This window comes from Malania oleifera, chromosome 1, assembly GCF_029873635.1.
Source record: "Malania oleifera isolate guangnan ecotype guangnan chromosome 1, ASM2987363v1, whole genome shotgun sequence".
NCBI lineage: Eukaryota > Viridiplantae > Streptophyta > Magnoliopsida > Santalales > Ximeniaceae > Malania > Malania oleifera.
In genome coordinates this window covers 41,777,203-41,790,933 of record NC_080417.1, presented here as the reverse complement: position 1 = coordinate 41,790,933, position 13,731 = coordinate 41,777,203, and the positions used below count along the sequence as shown (strand labels likewise).

General features: G+C 38.6%; 1 protein-coding gene across 4 annotated transcripts; it reads right to left on the bottom strand.

Moving 5' to 3' along the window:
* Positions 1 to 202: 202 nt before the first annotated feature.
* LOC131157767 (kinesin-like protein KIN-7E) lies at positions 203 to 11,670 on the bottom strand. 4 transcript variants are annotated; one of them, XM_058112149.1, is made up of 16 exons: positions 11,503 to 11,658; positions 11,299 to 11,405; positions 10,745 to 11,150; positions 10,316 to 10,405; positions 10,123 to 10,223; positions 9,893 to 10,006; positions 9,729 to 9,810; positions 9,578 to 9,645; positions 9,407 to 9,472; positions 9,154 to 9,278; positions 8,542 to 8,878; positions 8,098 to 8,202; positions 7,108 to 7,998; positions 5,557 to 5,628; positions 1,252 to 1,571; positions 203 to 674 (listed from the first exon to the last, which is right to left on the bottom strand). In XM_058112149.1, exons 3-16 carry the CDS (start codon positions 10,923 to 10,925, stop codon positions 353 to 355), a joined length of 2,874 nt encoding a protein of 957 aa, XP_057968132.1. In that variant the 5' UTR covers positions 10,926 to 11,150; positions 11,299 to 11,405; positions 11,503 to 11,658; the 3' UTR covers positions 203 to 352. The 4 variants fall into 4 exon arrangements, with proteins under 4 accessions (XP_057968132.1, XP_057968148.1, XP_057968142.1 ...); XM_058112165.1 differs by lacking the exon at positions 5,557 to 5,628 and having other exon boundaries at positions 11,503 to 11,670; XM_058112159.1 differs by lacking the exon at positions 11,299 to 11,405.
* Positions 11,671 to 13,731: the final 2,061 nt, after the last annotated feature.

Genomic DNA, 13,731 nt, shown 5'->3' with positions numbered 1-13,731 from the left:
GTTAAAATTTAATTATAGTACAACTAGTTATGCATAAGTAATAACTCACATCATTTACCTTCATCTTCTGATTTCAATGGTTTTATTTCAAATTATAATCTTTTTAGCTGATTTCCCCTGTTGATAATGCAATACGTCAGTGGAATTTCACAAACTGATAAAGAAGCTAACTTAACCAACGCAATGCACAAACACAAAGTGATATTGACAAAGGATTTTTTTGAAAAAAATAATAATCTGTCAGATAACCAAACTCTGGTTCGGCCAAATGCAATCAGAATATCAGAATGCGTGTACAAAATAATCATCTGCCGAGAATTAGAATCATCTGTACTATAACTTTCTAAATTGCTTACAAGGGAGACATCACCCTACTTTTCCAGCCATTGAATTTCCTCCACGTGCACTGGGGCATGAAGTTGAGCCCGAACATCTCCTTCAGAGCCTGTCCTGGCTTGATAGACCCTACAAGCTTCACAACGATGGCAGCACTCTCTGCAATGTGATCCATGTCTTCTGTTTCAGTCCACAAGAGGTAGGCAAGCTTCAACTTCCTGTGTTTTGTGTTCAAGCCCAAACCCCACTTGAGATAGAGGCTCTCTCTATCTTTTGCAGAGAGCCTCTTCTTCATTTGTTTGCTTAGCATCTCCCTCTCGCGACGTAGAACCTTTGTTCTGTATCCAAACATAAACAATGGTAATTCATAGGAACCAAAAGCAACACATCATTTAATTTCCATTCAACTTTCATGATGTTCTCTAACGCTGGATTAGGAGCATGGATTTCAAACCCTGAATTTGGATTTGTACATACTTGGACAAAATTCAATGCAATTTTGTATAACATTTAGTTCAAATCCATACAAATCTAAATCCAAGTTCTCTCCCAGACAGACAGAATGAATAATTGGGGTGGACTAGCTGTGATATCTAGTTTATCCTGTGTTCGGCCTGCCATTTTTAAAGGACAAGCATGCTTTGGCCTGGGAAACAAGTGTAAGCTCTAAATAAAAGTGAATCACTGAGCATAATACCACAATACACGAGATACCCTCTTTCACGCAAAGATTCAAAAAAAAAATGCCAAATAAGTATATTTTTCTCTTTATTCAGTGAAATCAATTTGTTTGCCATAAATGAACTTGTCCACTGAAAACAAAGCACTCTCTTCCCCACCCCCTTCTTGACATCTCTCATTCTCTGTCATATATATAATACATTTTGCAATGTACTAGAAGGGACACAGAAGTACCTCAAAGCAAGCGTGACAGTCCGACCATCTTCGACAGTCTGATTACCCTGGGAAAATTTGTCATTGAGGAAGGATAGCCTCCTGAGCTCTACCTCCATGTAAATAGAGTCAGTCAGATCACCTTTAAACAGCAAAAAGAAGAAAGTTCTGTGAACCAAGGACACATTACAAGCATCCCAAAGCTTAATGATCTCTTTCTGGAGCCTCTTGAATTTCGTAGGCCAAGTTGAAATATTTTCTAAATCATGTTGAATTGGATCCAAGCCAATGTCTTTCACATTATTTGCGGATGTTTCAACCTTCAGTTCTGTCTCTTGCACCTACCACACATAATGCATTCTAAATGAACAGTAATAGACAGATTCAGGCAATAAGTCATTTTCTGAAGCTCCCAATGAGGGAAAACACCGTCTAACCAGTCCAACCAGAATTTCCAGTTTAGACTATGTGCAACTTATGTTTCTTATACATGCAATTGCTTCTGGGGTAGTAGTCTTCATATTGAGCCTTCAACTAACTGCAGCACAATATGAATATTTTGTATGGTTTCCTTTCGAAGTGACAATTTTGGAAAATATTATCCCAAGTGAAAAACCCCACAATATTTCAAGTTCCACTGCTTTAATCAGTTGAAGCAAATCTGGATCAACATTATCTTTAATGAAAACATAAAGAAATTTCTTTATTTCTTGAATTCTGAATCATGTACCTCCTAATCTTACAATAAATAATACAATCAAATATTCTAAACAAGGAAACAATCTCCCTAAAAACAATATATAATCTTCTACATTTACCCACTTTCCTAATTTAGTTAATATTTCCAAGGATACTTGGGATTTCAACACTCCCCCTCAAGTTGAATCATAGATATTAATCATCTCCAACTTGCTAATGAAATCATCAAAATTCTATTGTGCTAACCCTATAGTAAAGATATCTGCAATTTGTTCCTTGGTAGGTACATAAGTCATACAGATGGTTCCTTCTTCAACCTTCTCTTCGATAAAATGTCGGTCTACTTCCACATGTTTAGTCCTGTCATGTTGAACTCGATTGAGAGAGATACTAATGGCCGCTTTGTTGTCACAATAGAGTTTGATAGGAAATTTCACCGGAATCTGTAGCTCTTCCAAGAGTTTCCGTAACCACAGTCCTTCACATATTCCTTGTGCAACTGTCCTGAATTCAGCTTCAGCAGTACTTCGAGCCACTACATTCTATTTTTTGCTTCTCCAAGTTACCAAATTTCCCCATACGAAGGTGCAATATCCGATGGTAGACCTTCTATCTTCCACTGATCCTGCCCAATCTGCATCTGTAAAAATTTCTACTTCATTGCTTTCACATTTCTTGAAGAAGAGTCCTTCGCCCGGAGAACCCTTGAGGTACTTGAGAATCTTGTACACAGCATCTAGGTGAGTCTTTTTTGGTGAATGCATGTGCTGACTTACCACACTTACCACAAGTGCAATATCGGGTCTAGTATGTGATAGGTAGATTAACTTACCAACCAATCTCTAATACCACTCTTTTTCAACTGGTATTCTGCAGTCTTCGACCCTCTTTAATGCTTCAATCGAAGTTTCACTAGGTTTGCATCCAAGCATGCCAGTTTCGATTAGGAGATCAGTGATATACTTTGGCTGAGAGACATTGATACCCTTTTTTTATCTAGCAACTTCCATTCCCAAGAAATACTGCATTTGTCCCAAGTCTTTAACTTTAAACTCAGTAGCTAGGACTTTCTTTAATCTTTCCATCTCTGCTGTATCATCTAGGGGTGAGCAAACGGTCGGTTCGGCTAAATTCGGTTAATTAACCGAATTAACCGAAATTTTCGATTAATGATTTCTAATAACCGAACCGACCGAACAAAGGAAGCTCATCGAATCGAACCCGACCGAATTACCTTTTCAGGTAATTCGGTTAACCGAATTTAACCGAAATAATTTGAAATTAATTATTAAAAACAGAATATAATTATAACTTTTTTACTAATTCGAGCTTAATTAAGCATCTCATCTATTAATTTTATTAATAAAAAAGATATTTTGGTATTAAACTATAAGAGTAGAATCACTAGAATCATTAATTATCAATTCGGTTAACCGAATTGATAATTCATATTAACCGAACCGATAACCGATTAACCGAAAATTGGTAAAATCGTAACCGAACCGAACCGACCCTATTTCTTGACCGAACCGAACCAACCGAAATTGGTCGGTTAATTCGGGTTTCCCCGAATTATGCTCACCCCTGGTATCATCTCCTATTAGGATTATATCATTAATATACACTATCAGAATTGTTCTCTTACTACTTTCAGACTGTTGGAAGAATATAGTGTGATCTGATTGCCCTTTTCAATATCCTTGGTTCTTTATTACTTTTGCAAATGTGTCGAACCATGCTCTGAGAGATTGCTTGAGTCCATACAAGAACTTCTTGAGTTTACATACTCTGTTTTCTTCACCTTTCTTATTGAAACCTGGTGGTATCGTCATGTAGACTTCTTCTTCTAACTCGCCATTTAGAAATGCATTCTTAATGTCAAGTTGCTGTAGTGGCCAATCTAAGTTAGCTGCCAAGGACAAGAAGACCTGAACTGTATTCAAGTTTGCCACTAGTGCAAATGTCTTCGTGTAGTCAATGTCATAAGTCTATGTAAATCCTTTTGCAACGAGTCTGGCTTTATATCGTTCAACTGTCCCATCAGCTTTATATTTCACTGTGAAGACCCATTGACAACCAACTGGCTTCTTCCCTCTCGACAAATTCATAACATCCCAAGTTCCAATTTTCTCCAGGGCCCACATTTCCTCCATGACAGCCTCCCTCCATTCAGGAATTTCTAGGGCTTCCTGAATATTCTTTGGAATTTTCATGTAAAAACCCAATATCCTGTAAACAAGCTTTTATAAGACATATATTTAGACCAGGGATATTGAGCACATGATCTGGTTTGTTTTCTAACTGCAATGGGTAAATTGATGTCATCAGGTATAGGATTATCAGAAAGGAGCTCATGACCATCTATTACCTCATCGGGATCGAGCGTGGACTCATGGTTGCTCGGAGCTATCACCGGTTCCAACAATCTTGGTGCCTCAAGTATGAGATTCTCCCTATTCATTGTGTTCCGCTTTTTTGAGTAAACAATTATTTCTGTGTTGTTTTGCTTTTCTGCATCTTCCCCTGAGGTTAAGTGATCTTTTGTGCATGACAGGTCAGGAAATGATGCAATGGTAGACTTAGGAAATGATGAAATGGTAGACTCAGTGTATGGCACAGATTCATCAACGGAGAAATCAAAGAGCCGATCTTCACTCCATTTCTCCCCCTGAAGAGAGGGCTTTGGGAAGTAAGGAGTGATCTCAAAGAACGTGACATCAAGGCTAACAAACAACATTTTCATGATAGGATCATAACATTTATAGTCTTCTCTAAGTAGGAGAGTAACCAATAAAAATGCACTTAATAGCATGAGATTCTAATTTATCTCGATTATGAGCATGAACATTAACAAATGCAGTACATCCAAAGATTTTCAGAGAGAGATTGGAGTGGAGCCGAGTGTTGGCAAACCATTCCTGGAGTTTTAGGAGAGGAGTTGCAAAAGAAAGAACTTGACTAGGCATTCGATTAATGAGATATGTAGTTGTTAAAATGGCATCGCCCCAAAAATTTTTTTTCATATTTGTAGTGAACATCAATGCCCAAGCTACTTCAAAATTATGCCTATTTTTACGCTCAGCAACCCCATTTTGTTAAGGGGTATCCACACAGGAACTTAGATGAACAATTCCATTTTCTTGAAGATAATGTCCCAATATTTCATTGAAATATTCCATAACCATAATCAGTACGTAGAATTTGAATATGAGTTTGGAATTGTGTTTGAATCATGGAGTGGAAACTAGCAAAAATGGAACGAACTTCAGTTTTATCTTTCAACTAGTAAACCCAATAAATACGAGTATGATCATCAATAAAAGTAACAAACCATCTCGTGTGAGTGCAATTAAGAGAGTGTGAGGGCTCTCATAAATCACTGTGAATCATAGTAAAGGGTCTAAATGGTTTGTATGTGGATTTAGGAAAGGAATTACGCTGATATTTTGCAAGTTCACAAATCTCACACTGAAATTCAGAAGACGTTTTATTTGAAAAAATGGAAGGAAATAAACGTCTTAGATATCGAAAATTTGGATGACCCATCCTAGAATGCCATAATAAAATTTCACTATCACTAGAAACAGATGCAGAATCACAAATAGTAGTTTTACATTGTTCACTCACATTAGTCTCTTCAAAGTAGTAGAGTCCCTTATACTCCTTAGCACTGTCAATCGCCTTCGCCGATGATAGGTCCTGAAAAACAAAATGAGAGGGAAGAAATTTAGCAAAACAATTGGAGTTTTTAGTTAATTGGATAATGGATAGTAAGTTGCAGGATAAATTAGGAACATGAAGAACAGACTCTAGTGTGATGGAGTCAGAGAGTCGGATAGTCCCTTTGCCTGCGACAGACGAGAGTGATCCATCTGCAATTTTAACTTTCAAATTTTCACCATAGGGTGAATATGATGAGCAAAGATGATAGGCATCATTCATGTGGTCAGAAGCACTAGAATCAATAATCCAAGGAGTTTTGGATTTAGAGGTTATATTCAAGGCTTGCAAAAATTACCTCTTTAGGCTAAAGAACCCAAAAAAATGTTTGTGGAAGACAAAGCCGTACAATAACTAAACGAGGTCTAACACACCGAACTAGGTAGGCCCTACCTCAACATTTTTCCATCAATAAAAGGCTCCCCTCCATAATTTTTAATTGCAGCATCGTTTGCAATTATTGCCACTTTATCCTGTGGGGACATATCCAGAGACTTCGTCACCACCACCTCACTCTACTTCAACTTTCTCATCTCCATTACCTTCTTGTGAGAGTTTGAATGCATCTAGCCAGTACTGTTACTGTTGCTCTTTTCAAGAACCGTTCTGTTGCTTCGAGAAGGCATATTTGTTCGATAGCCATTCCAGTTCTTCTTTTGCAACTTCAGGGAACGAACGGTTGCAATCATCGAGGTCCAGCTTGGTCAAGATAGAAATAGAGGAAGGTAGACTTGCTTTGGTTTTTTCGTCATCGTTGTCGTCATCACCTATGTCGAACGAGAAGTTCAGGAGGTCATCCACGAAATGGTCGCCGCTGCACTTGTAGAAGACGTTAAGCTGCTCGTTGCTGCTATCCTCCATCTTCTTGAGATGGATCTCCGACCAGGAGTCCATTGTCACCGATTGGACAAAGCTGATGTGAGCAACAAGGTCGCGGTGCTTACCAGAGCACTCGAGACACATGAAGACGCCGTACGATACCGACACCCATTGCGGGTTCTTCTGCGAGCAATCGACGCTTGTCTTGTTCGCTGGTTGCGATTGGAGTTCTTGGAGTCGCATGCCGCCATTGGACCCGATCCGAGAGACCCCACGATGGAGGTGGCTTCAGAGTCACCGTTGAAAGTTTCAGAGGAGCACAACCCTTAGCTGTTGACGGCGCCGTTGGCCATTGCTAACTAAGGTTTAGAAACCCTAGCTCTGATACCGTGAAAACATAATGAAATTTCTTTATTTCTTGAATTCTGAATCATGTACCTCCTAATCTTACAATATATAATACAGTCAAATATTCAAAACAAGGAAACAATCTCCCTACATAACAATATATAATCTTCTACATTCACCCACTTTCCTAATTTATTCAATATTCCCAAGGATTCGGGATTTCAACATTTAAGGATATCAAGAAAGATGCAATTCACAAATTTATAGTTGACAGAAACATTCAACACTCACCAGGAAATCTACATGTTGTTTGTTGCATTGAAGCTCAGTCATGTTCTCCTCTCCACGAACAAATCCATTATTGTTTGTAATATCCTCATCAATACAAATTTTGACATCCTTGGATTTAAGCTCAATGACTTCATCACCATGAACTGAAGTTTGAGTATCTTTACTCAACAACCTCTCCACACCAGAACCATAGTTCAATGCCGGAAGCTTTATTTGAAAACCCTTAGGCCTTCCCGGAAAGTCTTTCTCAAACCCATCTGTTGGAGTGTGCTCATTCTTTCCTACACATTCTAGCAAAGGTGAAGACAAGCTAGTCATGAGACATGCTTCACAACTTCTGCTCCTAGTTAACTTCGAGTTTTGAGAACTAGGTAGTTCTGCTGCCAGCACCCTTGGAGTCAATTCTTCAGGAGAACGAATAAAACAGGAAGACAGGATGCAGGACGACACAAATTCCTTGTCTGCTCTTTCACCATTCCAAGCAGCTGTAGAAGCTAATCCTTCTGTGTTTTCTTCATGAGATGATGAATCAGCTAATCTGTTCACACTTGAATTTTTTATCTCAATGCACTGAACTTCCTTACAAAGATCGTCTGAGTATTCATTTGATTGCTCTTCAATCTCCTCCTCATTCCCACATGGGTTACCTCTAACAAACCCAGTACCACTTATCAACATCTGTCTGGAGGTACTATTGAGCATCAAATTGTCTTTGAGCATAGGAAGCTGTGGGTATTGCTCATTGGAACCACTCCCACTGTGTCCTTCAGAATGCTTAAATGTGCCAGATTTCTTGACATCACCATACAAGAAGGCAGAATCTGATACTGAATCTTCATAATCCCATGCTTTCCGCACTTGCAGCTTAGGGCAATTATGATCACAACATGCCTGGAGGAGTGCATAATAAATGAACTTAGCATACAGAAGGCACACTGAGGTCAAACAGAATGCCTACATCAAGAAAAATAAATATATAGACGCATATACCCATGTCATAGACCGTCTAGTGTCTCTGAGCAGTTGTAGCAAATCCTCAACCTGAGATTGAGCGCGGTCTCGTTGCAGGGTGAGATCCGCTACTTCCTCCGTGAGCTGCACAAGAAAGAAACAAAATGCACATTTAGCAGCAGCATTAATAATCACTGATGAAGAAATGCCAAACAGATGTATTATTGAAATTGGGCTTCAATAGCAGAGATGTTGACCAAGTGAACTCACTCTCACAAAATTCTAATATGCCAGTTTTCTCAATGTATTTATACAACCTGTTTTTTTAAAAAGAGGCACTAACATTGCACAGTTCAAGCAAATGCCGTTCTCTAAATATATATTTTAATCTTAAGTATGACGTCAGTCTTAAAATAAAGCTAGTGGACATAATATCAATGGAGTACTCGGAATCAAGTGCATAGTTAAATCCAATTTCATTACCTCCTCAATCTGAAGCTCTCTCTCTCTCAGTAATGCAGCAGAGTCAGATTTGATCGAATTTGGCCCACAGCATTGCAACTCACTCTCTAACCTAGCTAATTCTCTTTGCAAATGCTTCACCAAAGCTTTATCAGACATGATTATATTGACCTGCGCATTAGTAGTTACTTCCTTGGCACAACTACCAAAGAGCAGTGTGTTTCTTGATTGCTCAACATGGCTTCGTGCAGGGCTTAAGGTACATATGATGGCAGTTCTAGAATTCCCTCCTAAGGAGGATTGCAATATGCGAGTTAGCTTTGAATCCCTGAAAGGAACATGCCCACCTCTTCCCTTGCTGCATCCAGCCATAGAATTATATTGTGAACAACAGATATATATAGTTGCTCTCCCTCCCAAAAAATGGTTCCATAACTTCCATCATAACATGCAATTGCTATTATCACCGGAGAATGTAAAGTTTTAAGAATAGTTTTGTGAAAAGGAAAAAGCAATTAAGGAAACCAAGACAAATCCATCTATAAATCAAATTTTCATAGGTCCAATAATTCTTGAGACTTAATTGGGAGATAACTGGTAATAAACCTCCAAAAGAATGGAAAATAAGCAAACCTCAGCTTGCGGATAACTGTTCCTAGAGTCAGTAAACTCCGATTTATGTGGCAACCTTCTTTCAACCTTGTACCAGCTGACAATGACTGAGATGCACGCTCACTTCCCGCAAGATCAACAAAATTCTATAAAGAAATTAATATATTTGTTAACATAAAATATTTCCTTTACACATCGTCATAGTTTTGTAAAAAAAAAAAAAACTTGATTTTTATGTAGGAGGTCTTTTGAGCAGAAAAATATTGATCCATACCAGAGTGGCTGTAAGGGTGCTTGAGCTGTCATTGCCTAAAAACTCACGAGTAGAGCTTTCGATTGTCTGCAGAAATCCATCATGCAATGAAAATGAAATATTTGATTATCTTTTAGGAGATGATACATTCCAAAGATGCTATAAAAGTACTCCAACAAATGAAATTCACACCAGTCTAATAATTTGATGAGATCTGGAGCTCGTTTCATTCAGAGTGGTCTCTCCTATCAGCCTTTGAGCTGCAAACAAGAATATGGGCAATTAAAAAATATGCCGTCACAAGCCATCCAGTTAAAACAGGATTAGTTTGAAGTCCCTTTACATTCACATAAAGAAAGCAGCTCTTTTAGATGGCTCCAGTCCCTCAGAGTTTCTTCAGTGACTTTCTCAACAATAGTCCCTCTCTATGGAAGTAGCAAAATCATTAGTGTGAAAAAATATGCAGGTACCACCTGGTTACATTGCATATATAACAACCAAATTCACCTCTGGATCATCTAAAAGTCTAAGGGGAGTATTATCCACACTTAGGAGGTCTCTAACAGATTCATTGTAAATCTCCATGGCAGAGAACTTCAAAACAAATTCCTTTTCCTTGTGCTGCAAAAATTAAAATCATTTTTCATTGAACAGACAAAAATATGGGAAAAGTAGAACACGGAAGGAATAAAAAAAATTTAAGAAAAGGTAAAATGGTATATGTATCTTCTGATTACCCTCTCCATATAGTCATATATATCTGCTAAAGCATACTCGGTAACACCACTCATGGTGTATGTCTTCCCACTGCTTGTTTGCCCGTATGCAAAAATACTTGCTGGAAAATATTGTCAATGCTGGGTAAAAAATGTCAATGCGGTTCCAAGTAAAGCTCATGAATAAGAGAACCAAAGGAAACTGTATACTCACAATTAAAACCAGAAACAACTGAAAGAGCAACTTCCTTAGCTCCTTCCTCATACACCTGCTTTGTGGAACAATCAGACCCGAATACCCTGTCTATCAAAGCAATAACCCAAGGCACAAACCAAAGCAAATTAGATCAGAAGACTCACAAAAGCAAACATGAACACTCAGATTGTGGGTTTAGGGGGTTTTTCATTATCCAAAACAGGACGAATTCTAAACTCTAAATTGTGATTCAATGTGGACACAGTCAAAATGACCATTAACTCATATAAAATTATCCTCAGCAATGGTTGCCCCCAATCTTTTTTCAAAAGAAAATGCTCATGAATTATAAATGTAATACACATGATTGGAGACGCATAACATAAAGTATGACCGACCTTAATTATGCTATACTGAAATTATGGCAGGCATGATCATAGGTCATACCAAATGTGTGGGCGGTGGGGAAGACGGTTCTCTCAGGAACTGATGGGTTGTTCCTAAATATGATAGTGTCATCATTGACACAATCCCAGTCTGAAACATCATTCCTCGCAATCTCTATCTCGTTCAAAGGCCTCAGCCGCACCAAAACAACCACCTTCTCCTCTGCATCAGCCATCCCCATTTCTCACCCCAAAACAGGAACAGAAATGACACCACAAATCAAGAACTCAACACATTCTTGATAAATAATTTCATGACTTGTCGGCTCTAATCGTCAGTCTTCGCCTCCCCATAGCTTTTTCGACAATGGGTTGCTGTTCAGATTCATCGAATGAATAAAGAAAAGGGTTTGTTGCTTTTATAGAAAACATAAGGGCCACCCAACCTTTGCGCCTCCAATCATCATCTGCAGCAACAAATTAATCATGTGTTAGGCGCTAACTGACCAAGAAACATGCTTTATTTCATTCTTAATTTGCAATTACTGTTTTCCTATAATTGGATCTAAGCTATGGTTGATGGATACAAACGAAGAAAACAGGGTGTATGTGTACTTTAATGGCCACCAGTTTTGGGGTATTCGAAGATGGTCCCGTTTTACAGACTGTCATTGAGCACCGTCTTCTTCACTCTGTCGTGGCTTCTCATTCTTTGTTAGGCTCTGAAATTACGAACCCAGTTGAATCGGGGGAATGGAATATTGCTTGGAAACACACAGACACAGACACACACAGAGACGACTTGAACAGGGCTCTCACCGTGCAAGTCGAGAAGTCTCTCCTCTACCTCTGTAGTGGAGTGATGCCCAAACAAACTGAAAACTTCTGCTCTCTCTCTCTCTCTCGCTTTTGGTGGCAGCAGAAGCTTCAAAGGATCAAATGCGGGAAGGTGAGAGGTGGCAGCATTCTGTGACATGATCCATTATCGCTTTACAATCCAACCTTTTAATTTAAATTAAAGGGCGCCACCAACTGACACAGTACTAGAATTGAAGTGTCAAGAAGTTTACTCGTCTACTTTTGCAAATTGATTTTTTTGGGTGTGGTTTCCTCCTTTTCAAAGTTGGGGTTGCCACATTTAAGAGACGGAAGATGTTCTTGCATCTACTCATCTGTCATGTGATTTCTGTTTTCATTTGCCCCTTTGTCACATGCCTACTCATCTTTTTCCAAAATCAATAAATAAATCAATCAATTGCTAATAAAATGACAGTGTTATTCCCATTGATGATATCTCTTATTTTATGCTTCATGAAATCTAGCTTAGCTTTAGGACCTATGTATATACCATTCATTAGGTTGTCTTTTTTGTCTCTCCCTTAATTATTTAAGTACTATAACTTATAATTTTTAAATTTTATTATTCCTTAAAAAACTAAAGAGGGTCTTTTAAAAATACTTAAATTATTGCTTATTATTAAAAAATTTTCTCTCTCATGTCATTTTTTTCTAACCTAATAACTACCATAAAACATTTTTTGTTCTTTTGAGCCTATAACATCCTACCCAATGTCCCGTAAGAACGATTATAGGAAGCTACTCTCCAAATCCCCCTCTCCTACATTGCCCCTACCATAATGTCACAATGCAACACTTTAGTCTCTTAAAAATTTGATAGAACTCCGTGTTGAAATCCCGAGTATCTGTGGGAATATGGTGTAAATTAGAAAAGTGAATAAATGTAGAAGATTGTATATTTGATTGTGTTATATATTGTAAGATTAGAATGTACATAATTTAGAATTCAGGAAATACAAAAATTCCATTATGTTTTCATGGTATCAGAGTTAGGATTTTTAAGCAATAGCAAACGGTGTCGTCAACAGCATAGCTCCATCATTCGATCGATTCCTCGACGCCCGCTCTCTATCCCAACCGAAAATCGCAGTCGATGGCGGCGGTGGTGACAAGCTTGACGTAGATGACATCTTTTGGACTGGCGATGCCAGCACGAATAAGGCGCACTGCCTATGTCATCGTGGGATCCTGCAGGCGGAGAAATCTGGCATCCTGGCCGCATTGCCTGACAATGAGTCAAGGTTGAAGGCCACATCTCCCATATCTACGCTATCCAAGCGCCTTCTCAACAAGATTGTCGGCTTCTCCACCCACCTCATGAAGCGGATCCAGAAGGGTCCCATTTGGGGTATTTCTCTAAAGCTGCAAGAGGAAGAGCGCAAGAAGCGCATGGACTTCGTACCCGACATCTCCGCTATCAAGACCGACAAGATTAAAGTCAACAAGGGGACCACCAACATGCTCGCCGCGGTTAGCATGACGGATCTTCCTAAAGTTAGTGAGGACAAATTAGTGGCTACGCCGGTGCCGACTACTCTGTTCGGCTGTTGGGCCAGTGGACCCAGTAGGAGCATCAACCATCGCACGGATCAAATCCCCCTCAAACCTCGCAGAGACATCTCAGTTCATGAACCTATCAAACCGATGTGCTCAAAAAGAATGTGTGAAAGACTGTGGTTATGGAAACTCTTGGAAGAGCTACAAATTCCGGTTAAATTTCCTATCAAACTCTATTGTGACAATAAAGTTGACATCAATATCTCTCTCAATCCAGTTCAACATGACAAGACTAAACATGTGGAAGTAGATCGACATTTTATCAAAGAGAAGGCTGAAGAAAGAACCATCTGCATGACTTACATACCTACCAAAGAACAAACTGCAGATATCTTTACTAAAGGGTTAGCACGACAAAACTTTGATGATTTCATTAGTAAGTTGGAGATGATTGATATCTATGATCCAACTTGAGGGAGAGTGTTGAAATCCCGAGTATCCGTGGGAATATGGTGTAAATTAGGAAAGTTGGCAAATGAAGAAGATTGTATATTATTCTATTGGGAGATTGTTTCCTTATTTATAATATTTGATTGTATTATATATTGTAAGATTAGGATGTACATAATTCAGAATTCAAGAAATACATAAATTCCATTTCGTTTTCACTCTGTTGTTGGGATGAATCATGCT

Bases quoted from the DNA above. Each gene is read 5' to 3' on its own strand.
- LOC131157767 (XM_058112149.1), bottom strand. From the start codon at position 10,925: ATGGGGATGGCTGATGCAGAGGAGAAGGTGGTTGTTTTGGTGCGGCTG. The intron at 9,279-9,406 runs GTATGGATCAAT...ATTTCTTTATAG, and splicing joins GCACCCTTACAGCCACTCTG to AATTTTGTTGATCTTGCGGG. The intron at 675-1,251 runs GTACTTCTGTGT...GTTTGGATACAG, and splicing joins ACTGTCACGCTTGCTTTGAG to AACAAAGGTTCTACGTCGCG.